At 47.3% G+C, this 13775-nt stretch overlaps 1 protein-coding gene across 2 annotated transcripts; it reads left to right on the top strand.

Moving 5' to 3' along the window:
• The first annotated feature begins 252 nt into the window (after positions 1 to 252).
• On the top strand, positions 253 to 12242 carry ssbp3b (single stranded DNA binding protein 3b). Of its 2 annotated transcripts, XM_076153219.1 has the most exons (18): positions 253 to 433; positions 1092 to 1164; positions 1328 to 1389; positions 1484 to 1568; positions 6916 to 7005; positions 8660 to 8734; positions 8966 to 9028; positions 9124 to 9187; positions 9273 to 9346; positions 9569 to 9633; positions 9728 to 9776; positions 10132 to 10167; positions 10309 to 10363; positions 10450 to 10514; positions 10847 to 10925; positions 11080 to 11108; positions 11221 to 11322; positions 11493 to 12242. In XM_076153219.1, the coding sequence occupies exons 1-18, from the start codon at positions 378 to 380 to the stop codon at positions 11520 to 11522; spliced, it is 1152 nt and encodes a 383-aa protein (XP_076009334.1). In that variant the 5' UTR covers positions 253 to 377; the 3' UTR covers positions 11523 to 12242. The 2 variants fall into 2 exon arrangements, with proteins under 2 accessions (XP_076009334.1, XP_076009335.1); XM_076153220.1 differs by lacking the exon at positions 8660 to 8734 and having other exon boundaries at positions 254 to 433.
• The last annotated feature ends 1533 nt before the right edge of the window (positions 12243 to 13775 follow it).

Raw genomic sequence — 13775 nt, 5'->3', positions numbered from 1 at the left:
GTCGAACAGACAACCAAAAAGAAAACAATTCACAAGGACCACATGATAATCAATAAATAATAGCCATATAAATAAAACACGGATCAATACAAACCCAGAGAGAGCAACAATAACATCACCATTACATTATCTTACATTCTTCATATCGCAAGACGTCAAACAGAAAAGCAATAGCACGAAAAGGCAGACCTTAAAGCTAACGGGGCGCGCTGATTGGTCGAGAGACACATCAATCAGCCTCCGGCCCCGCCTCTTCCCCCCTCTGGACCAGGCTCGGTTGAGGAAGAGTGCGGTTGAAGTGCGAGAGGGTCGCGATGATCTGACAGATGAAATAGCGAAAAAAGAGCGAGAAGGCGGGCGTCCTCCCACACTAAACCATGTTCCCCAAAGGAAAAGGTACCCCGGTGCCCTCCGACGGCCAGGCCCGAGAAAAGTAAGCCCGCAAACGTTCGCTATTGTTGCATTTTATACCTCGCAAGTTGTTTCCTCTGTTGTTCGCTGGACAGGCTAGCAGGCGATTTCCTCCTACCGAGAATGGAATTGAATGAACCGCCTTGTCTGCTCGCCATTCCTCCTCCCCCGGGCTCCGTGTGTTTCTGCTGCCTTTTCGGCTCATTTGGCTGCATTTACACGTCCCCGGCCGCAGTTTATCGCTGTTTTTAAACGGGCTTCTTCGACGTATTTTGCTGTTTTTTCGGGCCGAGAGTACGGGAAGCAGCAAACAATAACACCGCCACACAGTACATTGTTTTCTCTGTTGCGCTCCGTTTTTATGTCCCTCAGCCCATCACTGCCAGATACTGAGCCTAAGCTAACACACCGGGCTCTTACCGTGTTTTTACGTCTCCACTCCACGCTAAAACACGTTGTTGCTCCTGCTGCCACTTTTCCTACTAATTTTGCCATTATAGTGAATATTTTCCGGCTCAAACGTTGCTTATGTAGCTCCATTTAATTTTTTGGCAGAGGCTGTTTGGCAGCCATTGTTCACTAGGGCCTGTGCCCGACTCTACTCTGTGTGTCTGTAGATGTTTAAGCCGTTTAAAAATGATTTCTGTCTGAATTAATTCACGTTTCTGTTCTCGACACAGGTTGGCTCTTTACGTCTATGAGTATTTGTTACACATAGGAGCACAGAAGTCCGCACAGACCTTTTTATCAGAGGTAAGTGGGATTCTGGGGGTAAAAGTTCCTCCATATTGTCTTGGTCCGCTTTCATAACCACTATTATAATATCTGGTATTAGCTAGAGTAATGTTTGGAAATAAATAACTAGATGTATATCAGTGAGACCCACACTCAAATGTGGAATTCCTCCTTTTCACAGATCCGATGGGAGAAGAACATAACACTCGGTGAACCCCCTGGATTCCTACATTCCTGGTGGTGGTAGGTGACAATGTTCTCTTCTTCCTCTGAAGGTGTCCATGGCTTGTTTGTTTGTGTGGTTGTGTGTTTGCTTCATGACCCGTCTTGTCCACAGTGTATTCTGGGACTTGTATTGTGCCGCACCAGAGAGGAGAGAGACATGTGATCACTCCAGCGAAGCGAAAGCCTTCCATGACTACGTGAGTACTGCTTATACTGGAACTGTTGCATGTGTTTCCCTTCTCATCTATTGAACGAGGTAGCAGGCTGCTGTTAAGGCTAAGAAGTGGTGTCAATAACGGGGTTCCAACTCGGGTTATCCTGTTATGTTGGAGCTATCAGAGCAAAGTGCTTGTAATCTCTGTTTGTCAACACTCGAGTCCAGACAAAATCTCCCACATTCCACTTCCACAGCTGCCATAGTTTGGTTTAGTTTGTCCTCTTTGGCTGCAGCTATTCTTATAATTCATTCCCATCATGATAAATGTCTGGTTTTAGCTTTAAAATGTGTTGCTTAGTTTTATTAATCCGCCTCCTTACTTAGCACCGGCACCTTTTTGTGGCTTTATTTAACTATGAAATAAAATTTTGGCTCTGTGGTTTTTTCCTCCTGAATTTACAAGTCGCTTCTCTTTGCCCCGTCTGTGGGGCGAAGGATGCACCCAACAAGGAGCTTTATGGGCTTGTGGGAAAATGATGCTGATGTCAGCGTGTCCTGAGTCAGACCTGTCGAGTGCTTTCCCCCCCACACACTCACACACACCGAGCTCAGGCTCCCTGCTACAGCCAGGATGCTCTCCTCCTTCTTATAGAGCTTGGGAGAGTTTGTGTCAAAATATTAGACTGAGCTTGATTTGTGTTTTCCCTCAGACCCACTGGTTTGATGCACAGGTTGAATAATATAACTTTCAATGCAGTGATGTAATGGATAGAAGCAGTCTGTGTCGCTGAACTCATCAGCTGTCACTCAGGACGAGCACATCAATCAGTAGAGTTTCACTTCACTTTAAACAACACTTTAATATTTGCGTCGGATGTAAAACTCCAGTGATAATTCTGCCTCTCTGAGAGATATTAAAAAACATTTAAAAAGAAACAAAGCCATGATCTACTTGTTAGCGGCTCCACCAGCTCCTATCCTTGTGTTTCTCAAGCTTTATCTGAAAATATTCCTTAGATAAGCATAACCTTGCTGGAGTTAATTAAAATCATCTACCCTTTGCTGATTGTAGTTTGTCATATCAGATAAAGATGAATAAAGAAAGATACCCCCATATAAGGAATCCTATCCTGCCAACGCTACACGGCTTGGTGTGTGTGTGTGGGTTGGTTGCCGAGGTGTGAGGCAGGAAGGGGTTAAAATGGAGATGTTGGTCCTGCTCCTGGCAGATAGGGTTGTCAGGGTAACGGGCCTCCTGATCTGGCAGGTGACCTGCGAGCCAGGAGAGAGAGAGAGAGAAAGAGAGGCTAGAACGCTGCTCTGCCCTTTCTGCAGCCACATTCCTCATTATTCCGGCTCACACAGACAAAGCAGGAGCGTTTCTCCTGATCCGGCCCTTTACTCACCCCGGTTTGTACTTATCGATTGCAATGCCTTTGATTGCCGTCGGTCGCTTGCTTAGGTTGCAGATGCATGTATTGTTGACCGTCTCTATGTGGCACATCTTTCAGAATTCTTGATCTGTTTAGTATAATAAAATCCTGCTTTGAGTCTAAATCAACACAGAATACAGATCATGTTGTCTTTATGCCCCAGTCTCTTAAGCAAAGGTGTAAGAAGAGCTCGCCTCAGTAAGCCGCAGTTATTATGTTTCTGAACTGTATTATATTTCAAGGGGAAACATCGGCGGATCGCTTTTTTAAAAAGAATAAATTACATGAAATAAGCTGTGAGGTTGGTTGCTGTGCTTGTTTGGCTGATTCCATTTTGATAACGGCAAGCATGAAGCAGAGGAGAGGAAGGAACACCAGCGTGTTATTGTTTGGGGTTTTCAGAGTTTCTGTGCGCTTGGCTTTGCCCATCGTGTCGTGGTTCTTCTTCACTCTGGTGTTGGTTCTCTGTGTGTTCGTGTGTGTGTGTGTGGATGTGTGGGGAGGTCAGGAGAGCAAGCGTGTGGACAGTACTGGTCCTTAGGCCCTGTAGCCTTTGTCTTGGCGTGGGGGAGGTGGCGGCTGCTCCCGCTAGCCAGCAGCGCTCGTAAAGCCCTGGTGTATTCACGCCAGCCCTGACGAACGCTTCCCAAGGGGCCCTGTCGCTATGGCGTCGGCAGTTGATTGATGGCTGTCACGGAGCTGAGGGCAGATTGGAAAAAGGAAAGGGGAGTGGCAGCGCTGTGGCATATGCCCAGCATCCAGGGAGGAGCAGCCGAGGGAGTAAGAGGGGGGGAGAGGAGGAAGAGCCTCGCTAGAAGTAACGAGGGTGAGGGGTGGTGAGGGGGGAGGAGGAGGAGGAGGGGGGGGGGATAGTCAGTATCCAAAGTGGGTTTTATGATGTTGATTGATGGTTAAACATTTACAAGCTAAACACAGGGGCTGCTTTCCTCTGAACATTGGTTCCATGTTGAAGAAGCGAGGCTGTGAGGAGCAGGCGAGGTCAGGAGCCGGCGGCTGGGTGGTCTTAGCTGCGGCCCTGCCCCCCCTCCATCACTGCCCCTCTCCTCTAGACACGTCTATATTTTTTTTTTCCTCTTTTATTTGTGTCATTCAGTCTCTACCTTTTGCTTTTTCATGGTTACCTCTGTCACACACACACACACACACACAGATGTATTTCCCTCTCCCCCTCTTTGTTTTTCTATAGAGCAAGCACATCCGCTGCCACTCTGGCCTTTTGTAACCTCCTTTGGCAATTCAGGGATTCAACACAGACTTTGGTTGGCTGGGAGCGCTTGGGTCCTCTTAAGCAAACACACATGTACACACTCTGTGAGTGGGTGTGGGGGTTGTGTAGTCTGTCTTCAAGCAGGTCTCAGGGGAACTCGCAAGGTAGGCCCCAGTCGAGAGCCTGAATAGCCCCGGGGCCGGACTGAGACATCTGCCCCTTTCCTGTACCAGAGAGAGAGAGAGAGAGAGAGAGAGAGTGTGTGAAGCAAAATGGCTCCCTGGCTCTGCAGGCAGCGTGGCTCTGCTCGGGACAGTCCAGCGATCACAGCTGTGAGCTCTACAGGGACAGGATAAGGATCAAACACAACATGCCTGGGAACCTGCCATGCACGTTGAGTCCTAGGCTGGCAAAGTGTGTGTGCATGAGCTCAGAGGAGCTGATGGAGACTGGTGAAATAGTTTGGTTTACATTTGTGTGTGTGTGTGTGTGTGTGTGTGTGTGTGTGTGTGTGTGTGTGTGTGTGTGTGTGTGTGTGTGTGTGTGTGTGTGTGTGTGTGTGTGTGTGTGTGTGTGTGTGTGTGTGTGTGTGTGTGTGTGTGTGTGTGTGTGTGTGTGTGTGTGTGTGTGTGTGTGTGTGTGTGTGTGTGTGTGTGTCCAGCTGAGGACGTCCAATGTTTACATGCCTGAATTAATAGAAGGCGTAATCTGGCATTGCTCAAGCACTGTTTACTAGTTTAACTCAGGGAAAACGTGTTAAAGTCTTTCTAAATGTTCATCAGTTGGATAATTTCTGCACGTATATGAAGCTCACATGTAGGCTAAACGTAAAGAACGACGTTGAGAATCATCCCAATTAGCTAAAGTCATCATCAATCATTGAAGAAATCTCCCCCTGACAACTGCTTATTATGAGGCAATTTAAAGAAATGATGTACGACTTTATCCACCCATCACATTCCCAGACAGATGCGCTTCAGGTGTGTGACAGTGGAGCCGGGGTGCAGCTGATGTACAGCTGTGTGTGTGTGTGTGTTTTTGCAGAAGGGGGAACTCGGCTGTTATTTTATTAAGCAAGTCATTTCCTAATTTACAGTAATGTAAAGAGTTGGAGTGGAGGTCATGTTTTTGTAAAGGCAGCCCAGAAGTGTCTCTATAGCTGGACTCTTTGTAGAGATGTGATCAGTAACATGAGCATATACACACAGATCTGAATTGAATATTGGATTTTTGAACACTGTCTGTCCCCTGTTGGGAATTTGCCAACAAATCTTTCATCCATAAACCTGGACACAATTTATGCTTCTGGAGGAATTCTTCCTTGTATCTACTTGTAAATTTTCCAGTTAATCCAAAGAAAAACACACATTTTGTATACATAAGCATCTTAAAGTGTAGTAAAATTCCATCCCATTTGCTCTGCTTGAGTGTACTTGAAGGCATCGCTCAGATCTCAGCCATGTTTCACTTCAGGAGCCTCTGAGATCTGAAACGTTGGAGTCTTCCGGCCACTTCTTGTGCATTTTTGTGATTTCTTACACGGTGCTATGACTTCACTCTAACCTGCTGTCTCCCTGTCCCGGTGGTGGTTGTGCGTGGTGAGATGTGACTTCTTGAGCCCTCTGGCCTCACTTCTCTCCTTCCTGAGACATTTCACAGCGGCCCTGCAGAGGCTGCCTGAGCAGATATAATTAGGCAAGGTGCAGTCAGTACCAGGGAGTGTGTTGGCTGCTGACCAGAGAGTGTGTGTGTGTGTATCTGTAGTACTGGCCCATCCGTGCTTGAAGTGATCCTCTTGTGTGTTTCCTCATGGCTGGTTTGCACACACATACACACACCAACCTGTGATTGAGCCTCCATTAATAAAGGGGGCGGAGGCCTCGGGGAGCTCCGCTTGTTCCTCTCTTGTATCTTTGGAAGCTCCGTAGACATTAGCTCGTCTCAGATGGCTTCAGCTACAGGGAAGAGAAACGTTAGTCAATTATGCGCGTGTGACCGGAGCAAATGGCACATTAGTGAATTAGGCCTGCGGTTTGAGCAGGAAATCGGCCCAGCGAGCCCCCTGCTGTGCTCCGGCACTCTGGAGCCACTGACTCAGGCAATCCCACCGATGCTTATCTGAGCCACTGGATCCTGGATCAGCAGGACTGGGACGGCTCAGTAATGTTGTCCTCAGATGTCCTCCTCCCTTTGCTGTAAATCTGTCATGATGTGAAAGTGTTAGTCAGCTGGTTATCGATGCACATTCAACCATGAAGGGGCGTTGGAGTCTTCCCTTTATAAACGTTATCATGTTGTTCTGACTCAGGTTCTTGTGGGCATTTGCAGATTTTCATTGTGATCAATTGTAACAGTTTAGGACGGCTGTGGATCGGTGCAGAATATAAGTGTGTCCTTTTCATTAGATTGTGGAATATGGAGGCTTGTGTTCATCATTAAGATGTTTTCTTCACAATGAGACCAATCTTGTCATGTAATGTTTTGTTTTTAACACATAGATATCTTTCTAACCACTGTGACTCATGATGGGAGCTGTACTGCCAGCGACCACCCACTCTGAATCAGTTTCTCTATCCTGATGAAGATGATCTCACATCCTTTACTGTTAAAATGTTCAGAGATTTACTGAGATTGAAGTGGTTTGGTGTTAAAAGATGGAGAATATTCCCCTAAACTGTACAGCTGGAGGTTCTAACGTCAGCATCTCTTCTGGTTTTCCCTTTCAGAGTGCAGCAGCGGCCCCGAGTCCTGTGATGGGAGGCATGCCCCCCGGTGAGGGGATGCCAGGAGGACCCATGCCACCCGGCTTTTTCCAGGTCAGTCCTTCACCACACTGTTGGTGTCTTCAGTAGATAACAGAACTCAGACTCCACCTAATGTGTGACTAAGTCCAGCTTTGCTCCGTGTCTGTGTTTGGTTGGTGGATGAGTCACTGAGGGTTCATTTTGCTCCTCTGCACCTTCTTTGGAGAGACTTTAGACCAGAGCTTCCAAATGTATGATTCCTTTTTTGTCACCAATCTCTCATCGTCACCTCAGAGGAGTTCTAATTGGACAGAATATCTGACGAAACCTGTGTGGGTGTGCAGAGCCTGTAGTGTCCTGTGGCTCAGTGATGACTGAGCTGGAGACACACTGGAGCCTTTAAAGTGTCCAGAGACAAGAAACACAAGCTCAGAATGCTGTCATCATGTTAGCTATGTTGACCATAAGTCCATAAAAGCAGGTCCTCATAGTTTAGAAGCTTTTGGGGTTTCTTCTCGATTAATGCCTTCAACCATGAATGAACCAAACACTGTCACAGATGAATTTATATTCTAAAATAAGGAAGCTATTGCCTTTTCAGCTGCAGGCTTATTCCTCACATTCTAAGCTGCGTTGTAGTGAAATGCCTGTGAGCATTTGTATCTCGGTGTCTCCCATCAGCGTCCATGGCTATTTTAGCTGTGCTCTCTCTGCTCAGTGAGTTTGTAGTAAACATCCTAGTCGTCCTGTCTGCCTGCCTGCTTGCCTGCCTGCCTGCTTCCCTCCAGTGCTGTAAGCAGGCAGGCGTGGCCCGGCCATTTTCCCTAATGGAGAAATCGAAAGGTGCAGCACCTACTGTAAATCAATATCTCAGGAGGATAAACTCTTGGCAGCCGTATGTGTGTGTGTGTGTGTGTGTGTGTGTGTGTGTGTGGGACCGCCTGCCTGTGAGAGGTGACATAGGATTGCAGCGTTGCTCCGCCCCTCCCCCAGACTAAACAGCACAATCCATCATCTCATTATGAGCTGGAAGCCCCAAAGCTCCAGCTCTTTACATGATCATGTTAATATCAGGAGAGCTACTTTGACATTGAAAGAATTTCCTTCTCTTTCTGGCTGATCTACGAGCACACACACGCACACACACTCACACTTTGTATAGCAGGATCCATTGGAGGAGGCTCAATTAGAGCCCTCTCTCTCTCTCGCTCTCGCTCTCTCTCTCTCTCTCTCTCTCTCTCTCTGTGTCAGATCAGCAGCATTAGCGACAGAGTGCTGTGTTTAGTGTTGTTATAAAGTTAATTGCATAGAGCTTAATTGATGGTTTTAATTCAGGGAAATTAGCAGTGATGACATGCTGCATGCCACGACAGGCTTCTTAATGCCTTGACTGACAGGCAGAAGAGCACACATCCTCTTCATCCGTCTCCTCCTCCTCTCACAGTCGAGGCTGTGCCACTTGCTTGCCTCTCTCTGCTCCATCTTCTGCTTAACTCCATCTTTACATAAAGTGTTCATCTTGTTTTCTACATATTTTCCATTTTTTTTGCGCCACACTTTTGTCCTCGCACATTCCAACTGTCCTCTGCCCTGCAGTAACCCCGCTTCTCTCTTTACCCCTTTGTCACTCATCTCTCTCTCTTCTCTCTCCCTCTCTTCTCTCTCTCTCTCTCTCACCCTCCCCCCTCCCTCCCTCCTTGCCTCTTCATGTTGTGCGATGCCACAGGGTCCTCCGGGTCCCCAGGGCTCTCCTCACCCTCAGCCTCCTCCCCCTAACAGTATGATGGGACCTCACAGTCAGGTAATGCTCCCTCTCCCTCTGTCACGCTTTAGCTCTGTCTTTCTGTTTTGCTGTCTGCTGTCATTTGGGAATGCTGGTTCTCAGAGCTGATGCTTCATGCTTTGGCATTCGTCTCAGCTTAACGCTTTATGCAGCTGCGGGCATTCTGAGCCATGAGACTTTAGGTAGAGGTTAGGTTGTGTGTTCAGCCCTGTATTGACATGTAATGGAGCTGTGTTGTGTCTGTTGTAGTCCTTCATGTCACCTCGCTTTGCTGGTGGCCCCAGAGGTCCCCCCATCAGGATGGCTAGTCAGGTAGGACGCACACACACGCCCACTGATGCATATTTAACCTACACCTATTAAGCAGCCGTCTCATTGGTCCTTGCTCTGTGTGTTATCCCCTCCAGCCACCAGGTGGAGGTCCAGGTCCTCATCCCATGCTGCCCAACATGGACCCCATACGGCCACAAGGTGGGGATCAACCATGAACATGCCTGCAGTGTAAAGAACTGATTTCCTCTCTTGTTTAACACACACATACTTGTTTTCTCTCCAGGCCATCCAAACTTGGGGCCGATGCAGAGAATGAGTGGCCCTCGGGGCATGGGGCCCATGGGGCCGGGCCCTCAGGTAGGCTGCTGCTCTCCTGCACTACACCGGGTCTCACCTCTGCCTTCATGATGCCTTAGCTACTGATTACTACTAGATATGAACTTGTTGTCATGGTTGTATAAATGCTACACCCCTCATTTAGATGTCACACGCCCCCTGTTGGCTCAGAAGGCAGTGAATTGTGTCATCATATTGTTGTTATGATCTATGGTTCATGTGGATCTTTGGTTTCCTTCTCAGAACTTTGGTGGTGGGATGAGGCCTCCACACAACAGCATGGGTCCTGGTATGCCAGGAGTGAATATGTGAGGCTTGAGTTCATTTATAAATATGATATATAATATATACTCTTTGGACCATAGTACAGAGTATCTAATATTTCTATTTCTTTCCGCCTAGGGGCCCAGGGACTGGAAGGCCATGGCCCAACCCTAACAATGCCAACTCTGTGAGTAACACACACACACACACACACACACACACACACACACACACACACACACACACACACACACACACACACACACACACACACACACACACACACACACACACACACACACAGCTGTCCTGGTTCAGATTGCAGTTAAATCTGTTCTCAGTCAGATCTGGGGAGGTCTAATGTGTTAAAGGTTCTAGTCTAGGATGTAATTGCAGTATTATGTCTCAGGGTTTCTGCGGGCAGTTAGACAGATGTCCATAATGCTATTAGGATGATCGAATGATGAATGATGACATGCTGAGGGAAGGAGAGGGCCTGCATTCCCATTTCTGTTCTGTAACGTTTCTGTTTTTGGTTCCAGATGCCTTACTCATCGCCCTCTCCTGGTGCATACGGGGTGAGCACACATCCTGAGCACGCTTACAGAGCTCATCACACGCTAACAGAGATCATCACACGCTAACACAGCATGTAGAAGGACATTAATCCAGAGTGGATATCTAATATGTTTTTATTTTTTCTGACCGTTTCTCCAAAGGGGGCATCTGGAGGAGGGGGGCCACCAGGAACTCCCATCATGCCAAGTCCTGCAGGTTTGTTCGTCCCTGACCTCAGCTGTTCATAACAACGCTCTCATGCTCCACCCAATACTCACTGAGTATCATTTCTCCTTTTACAGACTCAAACAATTCTGGTGACAATTTGTACACCATGATAAACACTGGACCTGCCAACCGAAATAATGTAAGTACGACCACTTCCTCTCTTCCTCTCTTCCCCTATGACCTCACTCTGTATGCTGCCACTGCTAGCAGATCACAGCTGAACAGATTCACAGATTTTGGACATGGACTAAACCTGGAACCCATCCTAAACCTTTATACTGACTTCAATGAACCTGACTAGACGTGGGTTAAGTTTTCAGTCATGTAGTCTTTAGTCTTCTGCACCAACAGGACATTGACATACATCTGACCTATAAAATGGGCGGTGTCTCTATTAAATAAAAGCATTTCTCTTCCAAACCTGCCCTCTGTGCTTGTTTGTGAGCCTTTGGCCTCTTGTTCCCCTCTCAGTTCCCTATGGGCCCCGGCTCTGATGGACCTCTGGGAGCCATGGCTGGGATGGAACCGCATCACATGAATGGATCACTAGGTAACAAACACACACACACACACATGCCGACACAACAGAGAATTGTTTGGGTTGCATTCCTGCACATGGAAGGGTTTAGGATGATATTTTGGTTGTGAACTGTTTAAAAAGGGAACATAAGGATTCATTGTGTGTCCTGTGGTTTGGTTGGCAGGCTCTGGTGATATGGATGGAATGAACAAGGTGAGTAACCCAACTATGGGAGCGTGTGTGTGTGTGTGCGTCTCCACCACAACGCTGGAGAAAATGAGAGGTTAGATCCTGACAAACACAATGTTTCACTGTTTCCTTACAGAATTCTCCAAACAATTTAAGTGGCATTAGCAATCCTCCTGGGACCCCAAGGGATGATGGGGAGCTGAGTGGAAACTTCCTCCACTCCTTTCAGAGCGAGAACGTAAGTCTCCCCCGTCCGTGACAATGCCCCTCTTCAGCTCGAAGAAGACTATAGCTGAATGTAATAGAGCTTTGGTGAAGAGCGAGGTAGCACATATGTGACCAAACAGTGAATGTGTGTGTGTGTGTGTGTGTGTGTGTTTTAACTGGCTCTCCTCTGTGCCTCCACAGTACTCCCCGACCATGACGATGAGTGTGTGACCCCCTCCTCCCCTCCGCCCACCCGACATTATTTGCCATCATTCCGAGGATCTGAACTCACTATAGGACACGGCCAAACACATCAGCACCGAATCAGGGACAGGCGCCACTTTGGTTCCACACTAACGCCAGAATGCTGATCGGAGAGAGGAAATCTAAACGGCTGGCGACGACTGCTCCTTGCTCCAAAAAATGAAGGACGATTTCTCCATTCATCACCGCCCCAAGCGTGACGAAACCAGCTACTGAAATGCATACATGACACGTTTTACGTTCTTTGCAGCGTCCCCCTCTCCCCCTCTCCCCTCTCCCCTAAACCCCCTCCACCCTAGAGCGAAGAGAAAAAAAATGGTTGAAGTTTACCTCTTGTACTTTTTAATTATTGCTTTGTGGTGCAAGATGTGCCGGAAAAAATGTCTCCGCTTTTTTTGTCCCTTAAAACACTGGAGAGTGTGCATATGCATCGTGAGCTTGGAAAGTCTTTGTCTCTCTGTCATTTTACTTATCGCCATGCATACTGCGTCACTAAACGTCAGCCGACATAGGACTCAGACTTTGCCTTTTACTAAAGCGGCCACCGTAATGAATCGTGTAATATTCCTCCTCCCCCCCCATCGCCCGCCTCGCTATTATGAAGAGGTTTTTTACGGGGGGACGAGTTTTGAAAGAATCGGGCCTGGATGGCGGCGGCGGCGAGCTTTCATAGTATGTCAGTGCTCAGATGGTTTTTAAAAACGTCCAAATTGATCCCAATCGATGGATTCCTGTCTCTGATTATAGACAGCGATGCGATTCTGCACTCTTTTGCTGTTTCGTTCATTTCAGACAGACGGGCAGACTTCTGTTTGTGTTCTGTCGAGGGAAACCAAACTCTTTTTGGCGTAAGATGTGAGTGCATGAATGCTGAGAATCTGTGTACAACATACTACCTAGTGCTGCTCTTCTTCTCTCTGTGGACACCTGCTTTAAAATGTGGTGTATATCTCTTTTTCTCCTGCCTGTGCTTAACACTCTGTGCGCCTCCTCATCCTAGCCTTCTGTGTGTTTCCAGTTTGGTTGATTCTGACGACACGGCCACGAACGAGCTCGCCCATCGTCATCTCTCATCACGCCTTTTTGGTTCTTCATACCTCCCTCCTGTCCCCACCGGTCGCCCCCCCGCCCCGCCCCCTTTGACCCCCCCGGCCCTCTTGTCCACCCAAACCATTTTTTTATATTTTGATACAATCTTTGACTACGTATATTGCCCCAGTTATTCAGTTAGTCAAAGCTTTCTAAACTGATTCTAGTAGGCATCATTATAAACTTAGCAGCGGTCTTGTAAATGTGATAAAAAAAAACCTTCCTGTGAACATTACGCATTATTACACATCTGTCCTATGTTGCCTTTATTTGCTGATATTTTTTTATTTCAAATTGAGGAAAGATTGCTTGTTAATATAATTTTACAATAACTTAAGAAATTGTGTGGCTTTCTTTTTTTGTTATGAATTTGAGCACATTTCCTAATGAAAGTGTGGAGTTGGGCACATTTGGAGACTTCAGGTTACTGTACTCCTAACAACACACACACACACACACACCAGCTTCATCAGACTGTTGATGTCCTTCCTGCCTCTACAAAGCCTCAACATCAGACATGATTGACATCCTTTTGTGGTAAATGTTGGTATTTTTGGTGGGGATCAAAGTTTATTCTTTAGTCAGATTCCATCACTAGGGGGCGCTACAGAGACGCACTATATTTCCCAAAGGACTATGGATTTCTGACGGAAGGAAATGGGGATTTAAGCAAATTCTATGAAAGAAAGTAAGGTACTGTCACGTTCCCTCTGCAGCCTGTAGATCTGTGCTCTGCTGCTTGGAGGTACATGGCTTCACACTGACCTCTGGTGGACGCTTGTGCTCTGCAGAGACCTATGGCCCAGACACATTATTTACACTCCCTAAGCAATGGAACATATGGTACACCAGCGCTCAGGATCTTTTTTGTTTGCGAGCAGATTTGAATCTTACACAATCTATGGCGGGGGAAATGTGAGGGGCCGTCGATTCCTGCCTGATAGGAAACGAGGCCAAGCCGCTGGCCGCGCTCCACAGGATGTGGACTCGCTGGGCGGGAGCCAAACGTCCCCTCCAACCTCAGGGCCACTCAGTTAATGTTATGAAAGCGGCGGCGGCAGCACCAAACTGTTTTGTTGACCGTTGTCGTCTAACAGTAGACTTGCCATGAGTCATGATCCTGCACTTTTG

This window comes from Genypterus blacodes, unplaced genomic scaffold, assembly GCF_046128005.1.
Source record: "Genypterus blacodes isolate CSIRO-AG114 ecotype Tasmania unplaced genomic scaffold, CSIRO-AGI_Gbla_v1 ptg000058l_1, whole genome shotgun sequence".
NCBI lineage: Eukaryota > Metazoa > Chordata > Actinopteri > Ophidiiformes > Ophidiidae > Genypterus > Genypterus blacodes.
The sequence above is the reverse complement of the archived record's forward strand: the minus strand, read 5'-3'. Positions and strand labels throughout refer to the sequence as shown.